At 37.6% G+C, this 13,710-nt stretch overlaps 1 protein-coding gene across 1 annotated transcript in view; it reads left to right on the plus strand.

Annotated features, from left to right (window-relative positions):
* The window catches only part of CSMD3 (CUB and Sushi multiple domains 3), a 669,880-nt gene that overhangs the window by 535,204 nt on the left and 120,966 nt on the right, over positions 1-13,710 (plus strand). Inside the window, exons 41-43 of the mRNA XM_064441769.1 lie at positions 2,796-2,914; positions 6,058-6,127; positions 10,726-10,842. Of these exons, the coding sequence (XP_064297839.1) occupies positions 2,796-2,914; positions 6,058-6,127; positions 10,726-10,842 (306 nt within the window). The remainder of the gene's footprint in view (positions 1-2,795; positions 2,915-6,057; positions 6,128-10,725; positions 10,843-13,710) is intronic.

Here is a 13,710-nt window from a genome sequence, read left to right on the forward strand (position 1 = left end):
GGATACCTTAAATATGAAAATATATTGCATCAGTTGAAGTATGTCAACAAAGCACCACAGAATGGTTTGTTAAACACATACATAATTTTTATGTTTTATGCTACTATAGATCTTAATGTAGTCCTTATTTTCTCTAACTAAAGTTTTGCTAATTATGTAGTCGATTATGCTGTAAAAATAGAAGTGATATACTTTGAGATTAGTTGAGTTTGTCAGATTGCTTAAATAACTTCTATAATACCCAATATCTGTTTAAATAAGTAAAAATTATAACATGTTAATTTTCATTGTAAAATATAATCCCTAGAAATCTATGTATTTAAACTGTATAATGTATAATTCTAACATCATAAATACTAAAATATTTCCATAAAATACAGTAATAATTTTAAAAAATAAAAAATATTATTACTTTAAGACTTGTGTAGTCCCAGAGTGCATTATCCAAAATTTCACTGGTAGCTTTTTATATTTAGAGCCATAAAAGCTGTTGGAGAAGGGTGAAACAGTATCAAATAGCTTCTTTATATACAATTCTTCATATCTAAAAATTAGAAGATACTGAAAGTATGTTTTCAGTGAATGGCTATGTTAAAATCTCTTTTCTTTCAAATGCCATTGCTCATGAAAGTTTAAAAATCTAACACATTATACTGAGACAGTAGTATAATGTGGTTCAAGGAACTAGTCATGCACCATGAATGAGTCAGTAAAGGACAGAGTGCAGTTTATGAACACATTTATGATTTCACCTGAATAACTGTCATGACACTCTAAAGACAAATTCTCTGAACTGGATCTCAGCTGGAAGGAGTAGGCATTCAAACAGTATTTTTTTTCCAAGCGTTATTTTATTAATTGAAGTGAGAGCACAATATGATGAATACCTGTGATCTGTTTTATGCTGAGAAAGGCATTTAAATGAACTCATTTCACTTTGCATGGCCTAAGTATTCACATACTAAGATTTTGCATTTCAGCTGAAGGTTCAGTAATTGGAATCTGAAAACTACTAACTCCTGCCTTAACTGTTCAAAACAGATTATAAGCACTTACCTGTGTAAGCTAAGTACTGCACTTCTTTTGCATTTGTACTTTACACATTAGCTGGATCACCATCTGGATCTCTGAAATGTTAAAAGTGGGTCTAAGGCCATCACCAATTTTCAAAATAGATTCTTTGATGTTCATTTTGTTTGCAGTTTGAGAGGACAAAAATTTGAAAGATAAAAATAATCTGTTATGTTGAAATAGCTTGCAAAATACTCACATCATTTTGACCATGACAAGTATGGGATCATTATGGGATCAGTAAGTGTGTGATCAGTATGTACAAAAGTATTATGTCCTAGAGAAAGGAACATTGCATCCTCTTCTGTGAACCTGCAGAAGAGACCCCTAAAATAAATAATACCTTTTTCAAAGTAGCAACATTGCTTTCCACACAAAATGATGCAAGCCCGTTTTTATGGAGAACATCTTGTTGTTTATTTGTATTCATTCCTTAACACCAAAATATAACATTTAAAGAAAAAAAAAACATATTTAAGAGTGACCAAAAGTAATGAGTACAACGGCTCAGTTTGTGGACCTGTATCAGTTATTTCTGATTCTCACTAACAGATATTTGCAGTAAAATATATGTTTTTACCTCTCATTACTGTCCTCAGCAGAGAAAATAAGGACTGCAAAAGCATCAAAGATTTTTTTCCAGTTTAGGATTTAATTACGTCTTATAGCAGGAAGTGTATATTGTCATGGTCCTGAGTTTTACTTGTATGAACAGACTGTTGATTCCAATGATTTTAGTTCAAACATGGTTGGTTTGTTGTTTTTTTTTTTAATATAGTTTTATATAAATTTTCAGATGCCCAATACATTTTTAAGAACAGGAATTACAAACTAGATTATCAGTTTAATATTGACTTTCTAAATGCCAGACATTCAATTTTTTTTTTTTTTTGCATTTTTACAATACAATGTTACTGTAAAATTAGTAGTATTAGTTAAAATTAGTAGTGAAAACTATTATTAATGCACAAAAATGCTTATAGACAAAAAATATTGTGTGATTTATAAATTCCTTAGAGTTTGTGTTAGCTTATAGCTTTCATATAGTATAAAAATACATCATTGTAAGTCTTCAAAGAGTACTTTTTATGTTATGAGTTTCTTACATGAGGTGATCAGTTTTTAAACATGCAGAGGTTGATTATGTCTTGAAGTAGTGTTATTGTGGAATCCCACAACATTTCCCTATTACTGTATCTACTCATGTTTAGTTGCTTAAGAGTCCTGGCTTCACAACCAGTCAGGGTGTAATTCTTACAGTAGGCAAAGAGAGTAATTGAGCTGCATATACTTAATGTTACACATATTCCTGGATCTTACTGGGCAGATGCAATGAAGAAGGATTGGTTTATTTATCTTTTTGATGGCCAAGAAAAAAAGCATACAGTCTCTTTGGAAGCTAGCTTCTATTGCAGTAGAAGAGATACTTAGATACTTCATTAAAAACAGCAGACTAGGTGAAACTTGATGTAAATGTTTACTCTGTGTGTGTGTGTTCACAAATGAAAGAGTAGTTTCACTACATGGATGTTTTCCTTCTTATATAATTATTGTTAAAAAATAATATTCCACTTGCTTGTTCACAGACAAACTGCTCGTACACAAAAGCTTCCTAAAATATATTAATACAGAGTGCCTATGTAAAGTGTACATGGAAGTTCTATGTGAATCTAAAAACAGATTTTATCTTCCTTAGAATGTCTAAACTTCTCAATTTTTCACAGCTATAGGTCTAGACTCTTGTCCTGAACCACAGACCCCAAGCAATGGGATCAAAATTGGAGACAGATACATGGTTGGAGACGTGGTGTCTTTCCAGTGCGATCAGGGTTATTCTCTTCAGGTGAGCCGAGTTTCCAATTTCAAAAGGTGCCTTTTAGTTCTTTAACGTAGTTATGCTTGAGCCTGTCAGTATGAAATAACCACTGAGCTCTTCAGGAGTTGTGAACATGTGATAAGCTTGCAGGACTGGTAAGCTTTTCTGCCAAATATTAAGTTAGAAGCTGCCCAAATATTCTATCAGAAGTGTATGGCTCTGTGCTTCCTCTGCATTAGTGATTGTCGTGGTTTAGCGGCAGCTCAGCCCCACACAGCCGCTCGCTCACTCCCCCACTGGTAGATGGGGGAGAGAATCAGAAGGGTAACGCTCGTGGGCTGGGATAAGAACAGTTTAATAATTAAAATTAAAAAACAGACAAACAACAACAACAACAAAAACGCAATGGAAAGGAGAACAACGAGAGGCGCAAAACCCGGGGGGGGTGGGGGGGAAGGGGTGGGGGGAGAAGGGGTGGGGAGGAACGAACCGCTGAAACAAATCGCACACGATGCAGCCGCTCACTGCCCGCCGACCTGACGCTGCGTCTTTTTTTTTTTCCCGAGCCTCAAACTGGCCCCCTTAAATATCCTGGTCATGGTGTCACACGGTATGGCATGAACCTGCCATTGACCAGTCGGGGTCAGCCGCCCCCGCCATGGCCCCGCCCCTCCCAGCCTCCCACCGAAGCAGCAGAGTGTGGGAAGCTGGAAAGGTTCCCGACCCCCCATGGTGAAGAGAATTAACTGCTTCTGAGCCAAAAGCAGCGCGGTGATTATAGGTTGTTATCTATTACTGATGGCATCTTTGGTATTCTTAGCTGAACGATGCAGTATTGGCAAATTAAGTTAAATCACTTGATAATCAATTATCAATAGTTCTCTATGTAAAGGAGGAAAAAGAAAGTAAGTGAAGAGGGAGAATAAGAACAAAGGGAGAAGAAAAAAATGGTTTTCTTAGTAAATCAGATAGGGTCAGTTATTTTCTTACAGTTATTTCTTGGTGTTTTTCATCCAAAAAAGATTTTCAAATATGGGTATATTTTTGCCAAGCAAATCTGCTATACGCTTGCATAAGCAAAAGGTATGACTAGGGGCAATGCAGTAATTGTAAACTGTGACTAAGTTGCGGTTTTGAGTTACTTAGCATATATAACCTATATAACCAGTAGAAATCTGTCTGCCTACCGGAAAGATTTTGAAAATATTTTCAAAAAGTTGTACAGTTACACCGTACAATCAAATCCAAAATATTGTTTCTACTTGAGACACTCCCCAAAAGGACTAAAGTTCCAATTGATAGGTTACTATTTTCAAAAACTTTTTTTCATTTGTGACTTTGCAGACTCTGCAGTCTCCACTTTATCTAGCTTTGAGAACATAAAAAGAGAGAAAACATTCACATTACCTATGCCTAGTAAAAAGAAAAATCTTAAAGGGAGAAAATGTTTTGTATATAACAGCACATGATCAAATGCTAATGGAGTTATTGATGCTTTTGGAGTAAAATAGCAAAAATATAACTTACCTGCCTTTCTTTCTTCATTAACATCAGTCTGGCCTGCAGCACATGTTGTGTGTCAGACTAACTAGCTGAAATGACATTTTAAAAACTCTAATAATTTCAAATATTTACTTCACATAACTCTGTGAAGACCTAAATACTGAGGTCATATGTACTGCATCAAAAATAGAAGATGAAGAATTACTTTTTTGGACTAAAAAATACTTTTTTTAGAAAGCTGCAGTTTATGTATTATAATAGAAACTAAATAAAATTGTCAGCTTCCAGATCTCAACTGCTATTTGTCTTGAAGGAGAAACTGGGATACAGGTCCCAAATCCAGAGTTCCTATACATGTGTGAAGCTTTCTGGCATTTCAGGAATAACTGAAATGTTCTGTGATTGCAGCTCTGACAATGACTATTGAAGTTTACCTCTTATGTTGCCCGATTATAACTGGTTATTCTTGGGAACAACTTTTCAATTATTTTTTTCTTCTTTGCTTTCATTTCATTCTTAAATATAAACGTGTGAGCAGACAAGCCACAGTAAATGGCTGAAGTGAAGATGATACAAAGAACATTGGAGCATAGATTGTGCAAACGCACATGTAAAACCTCTCCCCTCCATATCGTTTCTCTGGCTTATACAGTATGACTTTGCCACTTCATTATTTTTTTTTCTTTCTTATAGCTATGAGCAGATATGCCTACTTCCACTGTGGAGAAAGTGTGTTTATTTTTCTTCCAGGAGAGAAAAAGAATGGTTTGCAGATTGATGAATAAACTATTCACAGTTACCCTGGATGCATTAGAGATACTTGGTTCCCTCAAATGCTACAAGCTGTGAATTGATAAGGAGATTTAACATGAAAAACTAACTTTTCATGAGAGTTGAACAAACATGCTAAAAGCTACTGAATTTTTTCTACTAGGTCGTCTTAAAGTGTATACTATACAGTCTTGCAAGATATCCCAAGTACAGTTTTCTCTTATTATTTTTGATTTTCATTTGTTGTCTCTGGAAGACAATTACAATTACAGGAGACTGATGAACAACACAGAGGGTCACTCTGGTGGGTCTTTGAACTTATCTGTAACAGATTGCCTTGAAATCATAGGACCTCATCTGCTATAAAGGGACACATGTTGTAAAGTGATTCCTTAAATATCTCAGCTTTTGGCAACTTCAGCCAACTGTTTCCAGGGTGAGGGTAAGGACTGCATTTAGAACAGGTATTGTGAATTTAAGATGTAAAGTCAGTAGTGTATAATGTATATAGTTTGTATCTTTTTATCATCTTCCACAAATGATGCAATCAATACTATGTAAATATTGCTTCCATTAGACCTTTAGTTTCTAGACCCTTGGTTTGTACTAAGCTGATATAGAATTCAGCTGGCTACTGTTATACTATTAGAAATAATTTTAATGGCATAAACACAGTTATTTAGTAGCCTAACAGTCACATAGTTAATATTACAGTCTTCTCTGTTATACTGAAGGTATGATACAATTCACAGTATACAATGTAAATATTATACCTTATTGTTTTTCATATTTTGATGATGTTTTAAATTATAAATTATTTTTGTTGAGATACTAATGATGTGCCATATATTGTATACTTTTTATTACATGAATTAGCAAATATTGTGTCATTTTAGGGACATTCACATATCACCTGTATGCCTGGACCAGTAAGAAGATGGAATTATCCGATTCCAATATGTTTAGGTATGTTCAGCATACATAAACTTTCTTAAACATGCCAGAATGAAAAAGTCAGAGAACTCAAAAATAAGAGTTTTTACAGGAGTAAAAATAGGGAGAACTGTAAAAACTTAACTAAAAGTGAAAATGGTCAAATTAAGCTGAAGATTTTCAAAGTATACTTCACACTTATTTTGGCAAAGCTTTCCTGAAATGTCCAATCAGAAGAAAAAAAGAATGAAATATGTTCTAGTCAGAATCTAACATCAATTCACTATCAGTGATGAGACCTCTAGAAACCCTTGCAAAAATAGGTAATTTATTTATGAATCATTTCCATAACAGAGTGAGGACTATTATAGAAAAAACTAAAATAGAAATAGTGTTATGTTTTCATCTCTAATAACTTCAAGACAAGGTATGTCTGCCCAATTTAAGAAGATACACTATTTTACAAACTAAACTATATACATGATCATATTAATATTATTGGAGTAAGCACTGCCAGAAGCCCAAATAAAAAAATCTGAAGTGGATTTAAACATACTGTCTTTGTGTGATGAATAGATGTGAGGGATGTAAAACTTTTTCTACTTGCATTCTCTTTCACTGAATAGAAATGCTTTTTTGTTTGGGTTCCCTAACAGTAAACATTATCTGTATTTGTAATCTTGAATGTATGGAAAGTAGGATGTTGCCAATATCATTAAAGGTTTTATGCTTTGCTTTTCTTCAGGGCAGATTATATATCCTCTTGAGCTACCTCACATAATCCTGTTCTTAATCCTGTGAAGTTTAAAAAAACTACTATGAGGCACTGAGATCCCTCAGCTTAGAATTTATAGATACTCAACAAGATTCAGATATTTCTAAGAATTTTTTCAGGAGTTAGTCTTCATTTTCCATCATTATGCATTAACATATGTCTAGGAAGTCCGATATGAAAATTGCACTGCTCCACAGCAAATTCTGAAAACAAAGATGCTGTGCTGAAATTCTAGGAAAATGTATTTTCCTTTTCTTTCCTTCTTTTTTTGCAAGTAATTATTTTAATAGAATCACAGAATCATTAAGGTAGTAAAAGACCTCTAGGATCATCAAGTCCAACTGTCAACCCAACACTACCATGTCTACTAAACCATGCCCTGAAGAGCCACAACTACACGTCTTTTAAATATCTCCAGGGATGGTGACTCCATCACCTCTCCGGGCAGCCTCTTCCAATGCCTGACCAGTTTTTCAGTAAATAATTTTTTCTAATATCCAATCTAAACCTCCCCTGATGCAGCTTGAAGCCATTTCCTCTCATTATAATGCTGGTAAGTTGGGAGAAAGACGAACACCCACCTCACTAAAACCTCCTTCCAGGTGGTTGTAGAGAGCAATAAATTCTCCCTTCAGCCTCCCCTTCTCCAGACTAAACAACCCCAGTTCCCTCAAACTCTCCTCATAAGATTTGTTCTCCAGACCCTTCACCAGCTTTGTTGCTCTTCTCTGTACATGCTCCCGCACCTCAATGTCCTTCTTGTAGTGAGGGGCCCAAAACTGAACACACTATTCAAGGTGTGGCCTCACCAGTGCTGAGCACAGGGGGACAATCACTTCCTTAGTCCCGCTGGCTACACTATTCCTAGTACAACCAAGGATGCTGTTGGCCTTCTTGGCCACCAGAGCACACTGCTGGATCATGTGTAGCCAGCTGTTGACCAACATCCCCTGGTCCTTTTCCACCAGGCAGCTTTCCAGCCACTCTTCCCCAAGCCTGTAGCGTTGCATGGGGTTGTTGTGTCCCAGGTGCAGGACCCAGCACTGATCCTTGTTGAACCTCATAGAGTTGACCTCTGTCCATCAGTCCAGCCTGTCCAGGTCCCTCTGTAGAGCCTTCCTACCCTCAAGCAGATCAACACTCCTGCCCAACGTGGTGTCACCTGCAAACTTACTGAGGGTGCACTCGATCCCCTCATCCAGCTCATTAATAAATCTATTAAACAAAACTGTCCCCAAAACTCATCCATGATGAACACCACTTGTAACAGGCCTCCAGCTGGATTTAACTCTGTTCACCACAACTCTCTGGGCTCAGCATTCCAGCCAGGCTTTTAGCCAGCAAAGCGTACACCTGTCTAAGCCATGAGCTGCCAGGTTCTCTAGGAGGATGCTGTGGGAAACAGTGTCAAAGGCTTTGCTAAAGTCCAGGTAGACAACATCCGCAGCCTTTCCCTCATCCACTAGGCAGGTCACCTGCTCATAGAAGGAGATCAGGTTGGTTAGGCAGGAGCTGCCTTTCACGAACCCATGCTGCCTGGGCATGATCCCCAGGTTGTCCTGCATGTGACTGGTGAGCTCACTCAAGATGTATTGCTCCATAATCTTCCCCGGTACTGAGGTCAGGCTGACAGGCCTTAGTTCACCAGATCCTCCTTCCAGCCCTTCTTGTAGGTGGGCATCACATTGGCCAGCCTCTGGTCATCTGGGACCTCTCCTGTTAACCAGGACTGCTGATAAATGACGGAGAGTGCCTTAGCGAGTTCCTCTGCCAGTTCCTTCAGTACTCTTGGGTGGATCCCATCCAGCCCCATAGACTTTAGAGTGTCCAGGTGGCTCAGGAGGTCATAAACTGCTTCCTCCTGCATTATGGGGGGTTTATTCCACTCCTCACCCCTGCCTTCCAGCTCAGGGTTCTGAATGACCCGGGGATAACTGCCCTGACTATTAAAGAGTGAGGCAAAGGAGGCATTTAATACGTCAGCCTTTTCCTCATCCTTAGTTGCAATGTTGTCCTCTGCAACCAATAGAGGATTGAGATTCTCTTTGGTTCTCTTTTTGTTGCTAATGTATTGGTATAAACATTTTTGTTAACACTTACAACAGTGGCCAGGTTGATTCCTAGCTTGGCTTTTGCCTGTCTTACTCTCTCTCTGCACGACCTAATGATATCTCTGTACTCTTTTTGAGTTGCCTGCCCCTTCTTCCAAAAGCGGTAATCTCTCCTTTTTCTTTCTGAGTTCCAGGAAAAGCTCCCTGTTCAGCCAGGCCAGTCTTCTTCCCCAGTGGTTTGTCTTGCAGCACTTGGGGACAGCCTGCTTCTGTGCCAGCAAGACTTCTTTCTTGAAGATTGCCCAGCCTTCCTGGGCTCCTTTGCCCTTCAGGACTCATTCCCAATGACTCTTCCAACCAGTGCCTTGAACAGGCCAAAGTTTACCCTCTGGGAGTCCATGGCAGTGGTTTTGCTGACCTCTTTTAATTCTTCACCAAGAATTGAGAACTCAGTCATTTCTTGGTCGCTGAGTCCAAGATGGCTCAACACATCTCCCACCAGTCCTTCTCTGTTTGTGAACAGGAGGTTAGCGAGGCACATCCCTTGGTAGGTTTACTTACCAGCTGTGTGAGGAAGTTATCTTACACACACGCCAGGAACTTCCTAGACTGTTTCCTCTCTGCTGTGTTGTATTTCCAGCAGATGTCCAGTAAATTGAAGCCTCCCACTAGAACAAGGGCAACCAATTTTGATTCTTCCACCAGCTGCTTGTAGAACACTTCATCTACCTCTTCATCCTGGTTGGGTGTTTTATAACAGACCTCCAGGAGGATATCTGCCTTGTTGCCCTTCCCCCTCATCCTCACCCGTAAGGACTCGACCTTATCATCCTAATCGCTGAGCTCTATGTAATCAAAATGCTCCCTGACACACAGAGCCACTCCATCACCTCTCCTTCCTTGCCTAACCCTTCTGAAGAGCTTATAGTCATCCATTGCAGCAGTCCAGTCATAAGAGCCATCCCATGAATTTAGATTAATTTCTGGAAATATGTGTGTGTGTACTTTTTCTAAGTTTGTTTATTTGATCTTGTTGTAGAGCAGCAGGACACAAATGCAGTTTTTAAAATCCCTCTTGAATTGCTTTGAGTACAGAATCTTTTAAAAATCATTATTATTTTATATTATTCAGATGTTCCTTTACAAACTAATGAGGAATTTTGTCAATGTTGCTATGAGCTGATATGTGCCACTTGCCTGATCACAAGAATGGTTCATGCAGGCAGAGTGCAGAGTAAACTTTTATTCCCTTTTCAGGTGCACATGTTTCCGAAATTAAAACCTAGTCAAATCAGAGTAGATATATATGTTTAATGCACTTCCTTGTAAATGGCTTTGGTACAGATATTTAGTGGTAAAGGAATGTTTGTCTATTTTTTGAAAGATAAACCTAGTTATTATTATATTATTAGTGTTGGAAGGATTTAGAATCATAGAATCATTTAGGTAGGAAAAGACCTTTAAGATCATAGGTTCCAACTGTACTTAATGTGGGGCAACAGTGGCTAGGATGAGAAAAGAGATGTGCAGCACAGACGATGGCACAGAGCAGGTTTAGACTTTGCTTAGATACTGTGGGGGTGTTATGAATACGACAAATGGATGAAACCAAGCAGCAGGAAAATCACTAGCTACACCTATGTGGCCAGGACTAAGTGCCACAGCAGCTGGTCTGGAGGATATGCTGTAACCTGCAGCTCCCATGGATGATGCTGCACTAATTTTACATCCTTCAATGTACTGGATTATTTTTTAGCTTGTTCTACTCCTTTGAAAAATGTCTTGGTTTTTTTTTTTTTTTTCAGCTCAATGCGGTGGTGGCATGTCAGACTTCAGCGGAGTTATCCTCAGCCCTGGGTTTCCTGGCAACTATCCTAGCAGTTTGGATTGCACATGGACAATAAAGCTGCCTATTGGTTTTGGTATGTGTTCTTTCATGGATTATATTTATCAGGGGTTGTATGGATTCAAAACACTGCTGAACACAGATTTTAAAATATTGTAAATATTTATCCGGGTAAAAAAAAAAAGAATTATAATTCATTAAAGAAGATATCAAGGCCTTGAAATAAAGATATAGAATAGAAAAGCTACAAGGTGCTTGTCTTTTCATTTAACTTATACTACGATTTTCTGATAAAGACAAAGTTGTTTAATTAGAATTCAGCACAATTTTATAATTTAACAGGCTTGATTTCTCTTTGTGAGGTCAGAAACCCAACAAAAATAAATAAATGTCATTAATATTTCAAACCAAGTCAGTATCAGTTTAAAATAAGTTGAAGCTACATTTGAGTTCATTATTTTATCTTTATTCTTCTTTACATATCCTAGATTAATATTGCAGCATCATAGATGTGTTTTTGGGAGGGATTTCTAGAAGCCTCCTACTCAAAGTTGTCAAGCTTCCCACTCAAAGTGATATTGCCAGTAACACTAGATCAAGTCTACTACGATTGGCAGATCCTTCTCAGCAGGGCTGCTACTCACCTAATCAATTCCCAGCCTGTACCAACAGATAAGGAAGTTGTGGTCTAGATGCAGAACTTTGCACTTCTTGTGCAAACCTTTAAAAAGGGTTTGTTTACTAAGCCATCAGTTTATTCAGTGTTTCTCTGGACTGAAGTTATGCCATTTTGTATATCATCCATGTCCCCTAGTTTAGTATCTTCCACAAATTTGTTGAGGATGTATTCTCATTACCCAGGTCTCTCATTAAGATATTGAATAGTGTAAGCTCCCATATCAACCCATAGAATATTGTACTTGTTACTGCTACCAAGTGAACATCGAATGACTGATTATCACTCTTGGAGCCTTGAAGTTCCATTGATATTTAACCTACTTCCTCTCCATTCATCAAGTTCATATATGTTCAGCTTCCAGATTAGAATGCTAAAGAAGACTGAGTCAAAAGTCATAGCAGAGTGAGAGTATAATATATCCACCATTCTCCCTTTGTCAGTTTAATCATAGAAGGAATTAATGGTTGATCGACTGTGATTTTCTGTTAGTAAAGCCATGTTGACTGCTCCTGAGTCCCTTGTCTTTTATGTGTTTGGAAATGGCCCCAGTTAGACAAGTCCTATAATCTCTCCATGACTTCTGTGAACTGACGGTTGCCATTGCCCAGATCCTCTTTCTTGTCTTAAAGATGGATATATCTTCAGACTTTTTCTGGTCACCAGAACTACTCTCATTCACCATGATTTTGAATAATATCAGCATTTTAGTTAAACTGGCTAACCCCTTGAGAAACTTTGGGTGGATCTATCAGTGCAAAATCTTTATCCAAAGCTAGCCAATACAATTGTCCCATCCAATTTTTTATACTTGTGGCACTTTTGTAGGAGTATATTGTTGTGGTTTAACCCAGCAGGCAGCTAACCACAGCGCTTCTTGCTCACCACCCCCCTGCAACAGAGAATCAGAAGGGCAAAAGTAAGAAAACTCATGGGTTGAGATAAGAACAGCTTAATAATAATAATGGCAACAACAACAACAAAAGGAAAACACCATGAGAAACAAAACCCAGGAAAAACAAGTGATGCAACCACTCACCACCCGCTGACTGATATCCAGCCGGCCCCTGAGCAGTGATCACTGTCCCCCCCCAGCTATCTCCCTACAGTTTATATACTGAGTATGACCTATGGTATGGAAGAGCCCTTTGGCCAGTTTTGGATCAGCTGTCTTGGCTGTACCCCCTCCCAACTTCTTGTGCACCTGGCAGAGCATGGGAAGCTGAAAAGTCCTTGAATAATGTAAGCGCTACTTAGCAACAACTAAAATGACAGTGTGTTATCTACATGATTCTTATACTAAATCCAAAACAAAACACTGTACCAGCTACTAGGAAGAAAATTAACTCTATCCCTGCTGAAACCAGGACATACAGGCGCTTGGATTTTTTCTTTATATGCTAGTTGAATGGCATGCTCTTTTTTCAGACATGCCTCACTGTTTTCTATTTTATACTTGCTATCTTCTGTTGTCTTCTTTACTTGACAGTACAGAATTTCTGGGTCTTCCACAGTAACAGAGTGTGACAGCCCAAATAGTTTTCCCTTTTGCATCTGTTCAGATTCTTTCTCTCTTCTTTTTAACATCACTTCTGTGATCTTTTTTATTATAAGTCCCATGAGCCTGGTTCACTTATCCTTTAGATGAAAGCCAATTGTTGTGCAGTTTGTTAAAACTGAAAAATACTAAACGTTCAGTAACATTGACTTAATAGAATCTATCCATGGAAAATACATTATGTCAGGATAGGGATTTCCATATAGAACCCAATTGTTATGTTTACATTTTGTTCAAAAGACACAATATTCAAGTCAACAATTTCTTTTGTATTAGCATTTTATAGAAATAGCATCGATATTTTAATTCTACCATTACCTGAATTTTAGACAGCTTGATATGACAGCTTCTAGTGTTTCATCATTACTCATAATGCTGTCTAGAACCTTCAGATCCTGTGAAGATCCCTGCTAGTTTTCCAGAAAAACTGTTTCCTTTTTCCAGAAGAAAACTGAAACTGCACAGATTGAAATGTGCTTGATATTTTTGACCATTTCTAAATAGTATATTATTAAAACTGAATTGAAAAATAAAATTAAAGTTCATTGTACAAATTAAAAAAAGGTTGAAAAAGTGATGGTTAAGACTGGTTTTAGTGATGCTGTGGTTCTAGTCCAGTGGAAACACATACATCTAACTCTTCTGAGTAGTAAATAGAAAAATTCAAAAACACCATAATGGGAATCTTCTATAGGCTTTCCTTGTTTAAG

Source organism: Phalacrocorax carbo, chromosome 2, assembly GCF_963921805.1.
Source record: "Phalacrocorax carbo chromosome 2, bPhaCar2.1, whole genome shotgun sequence".
Taxonomy (NCBI): Eukaryota; Metazoa; Chordata; class Aves; order Suliformes; family Phalacrocoracidae; genus Phalacrocorax; species Phalacrocorax carbo.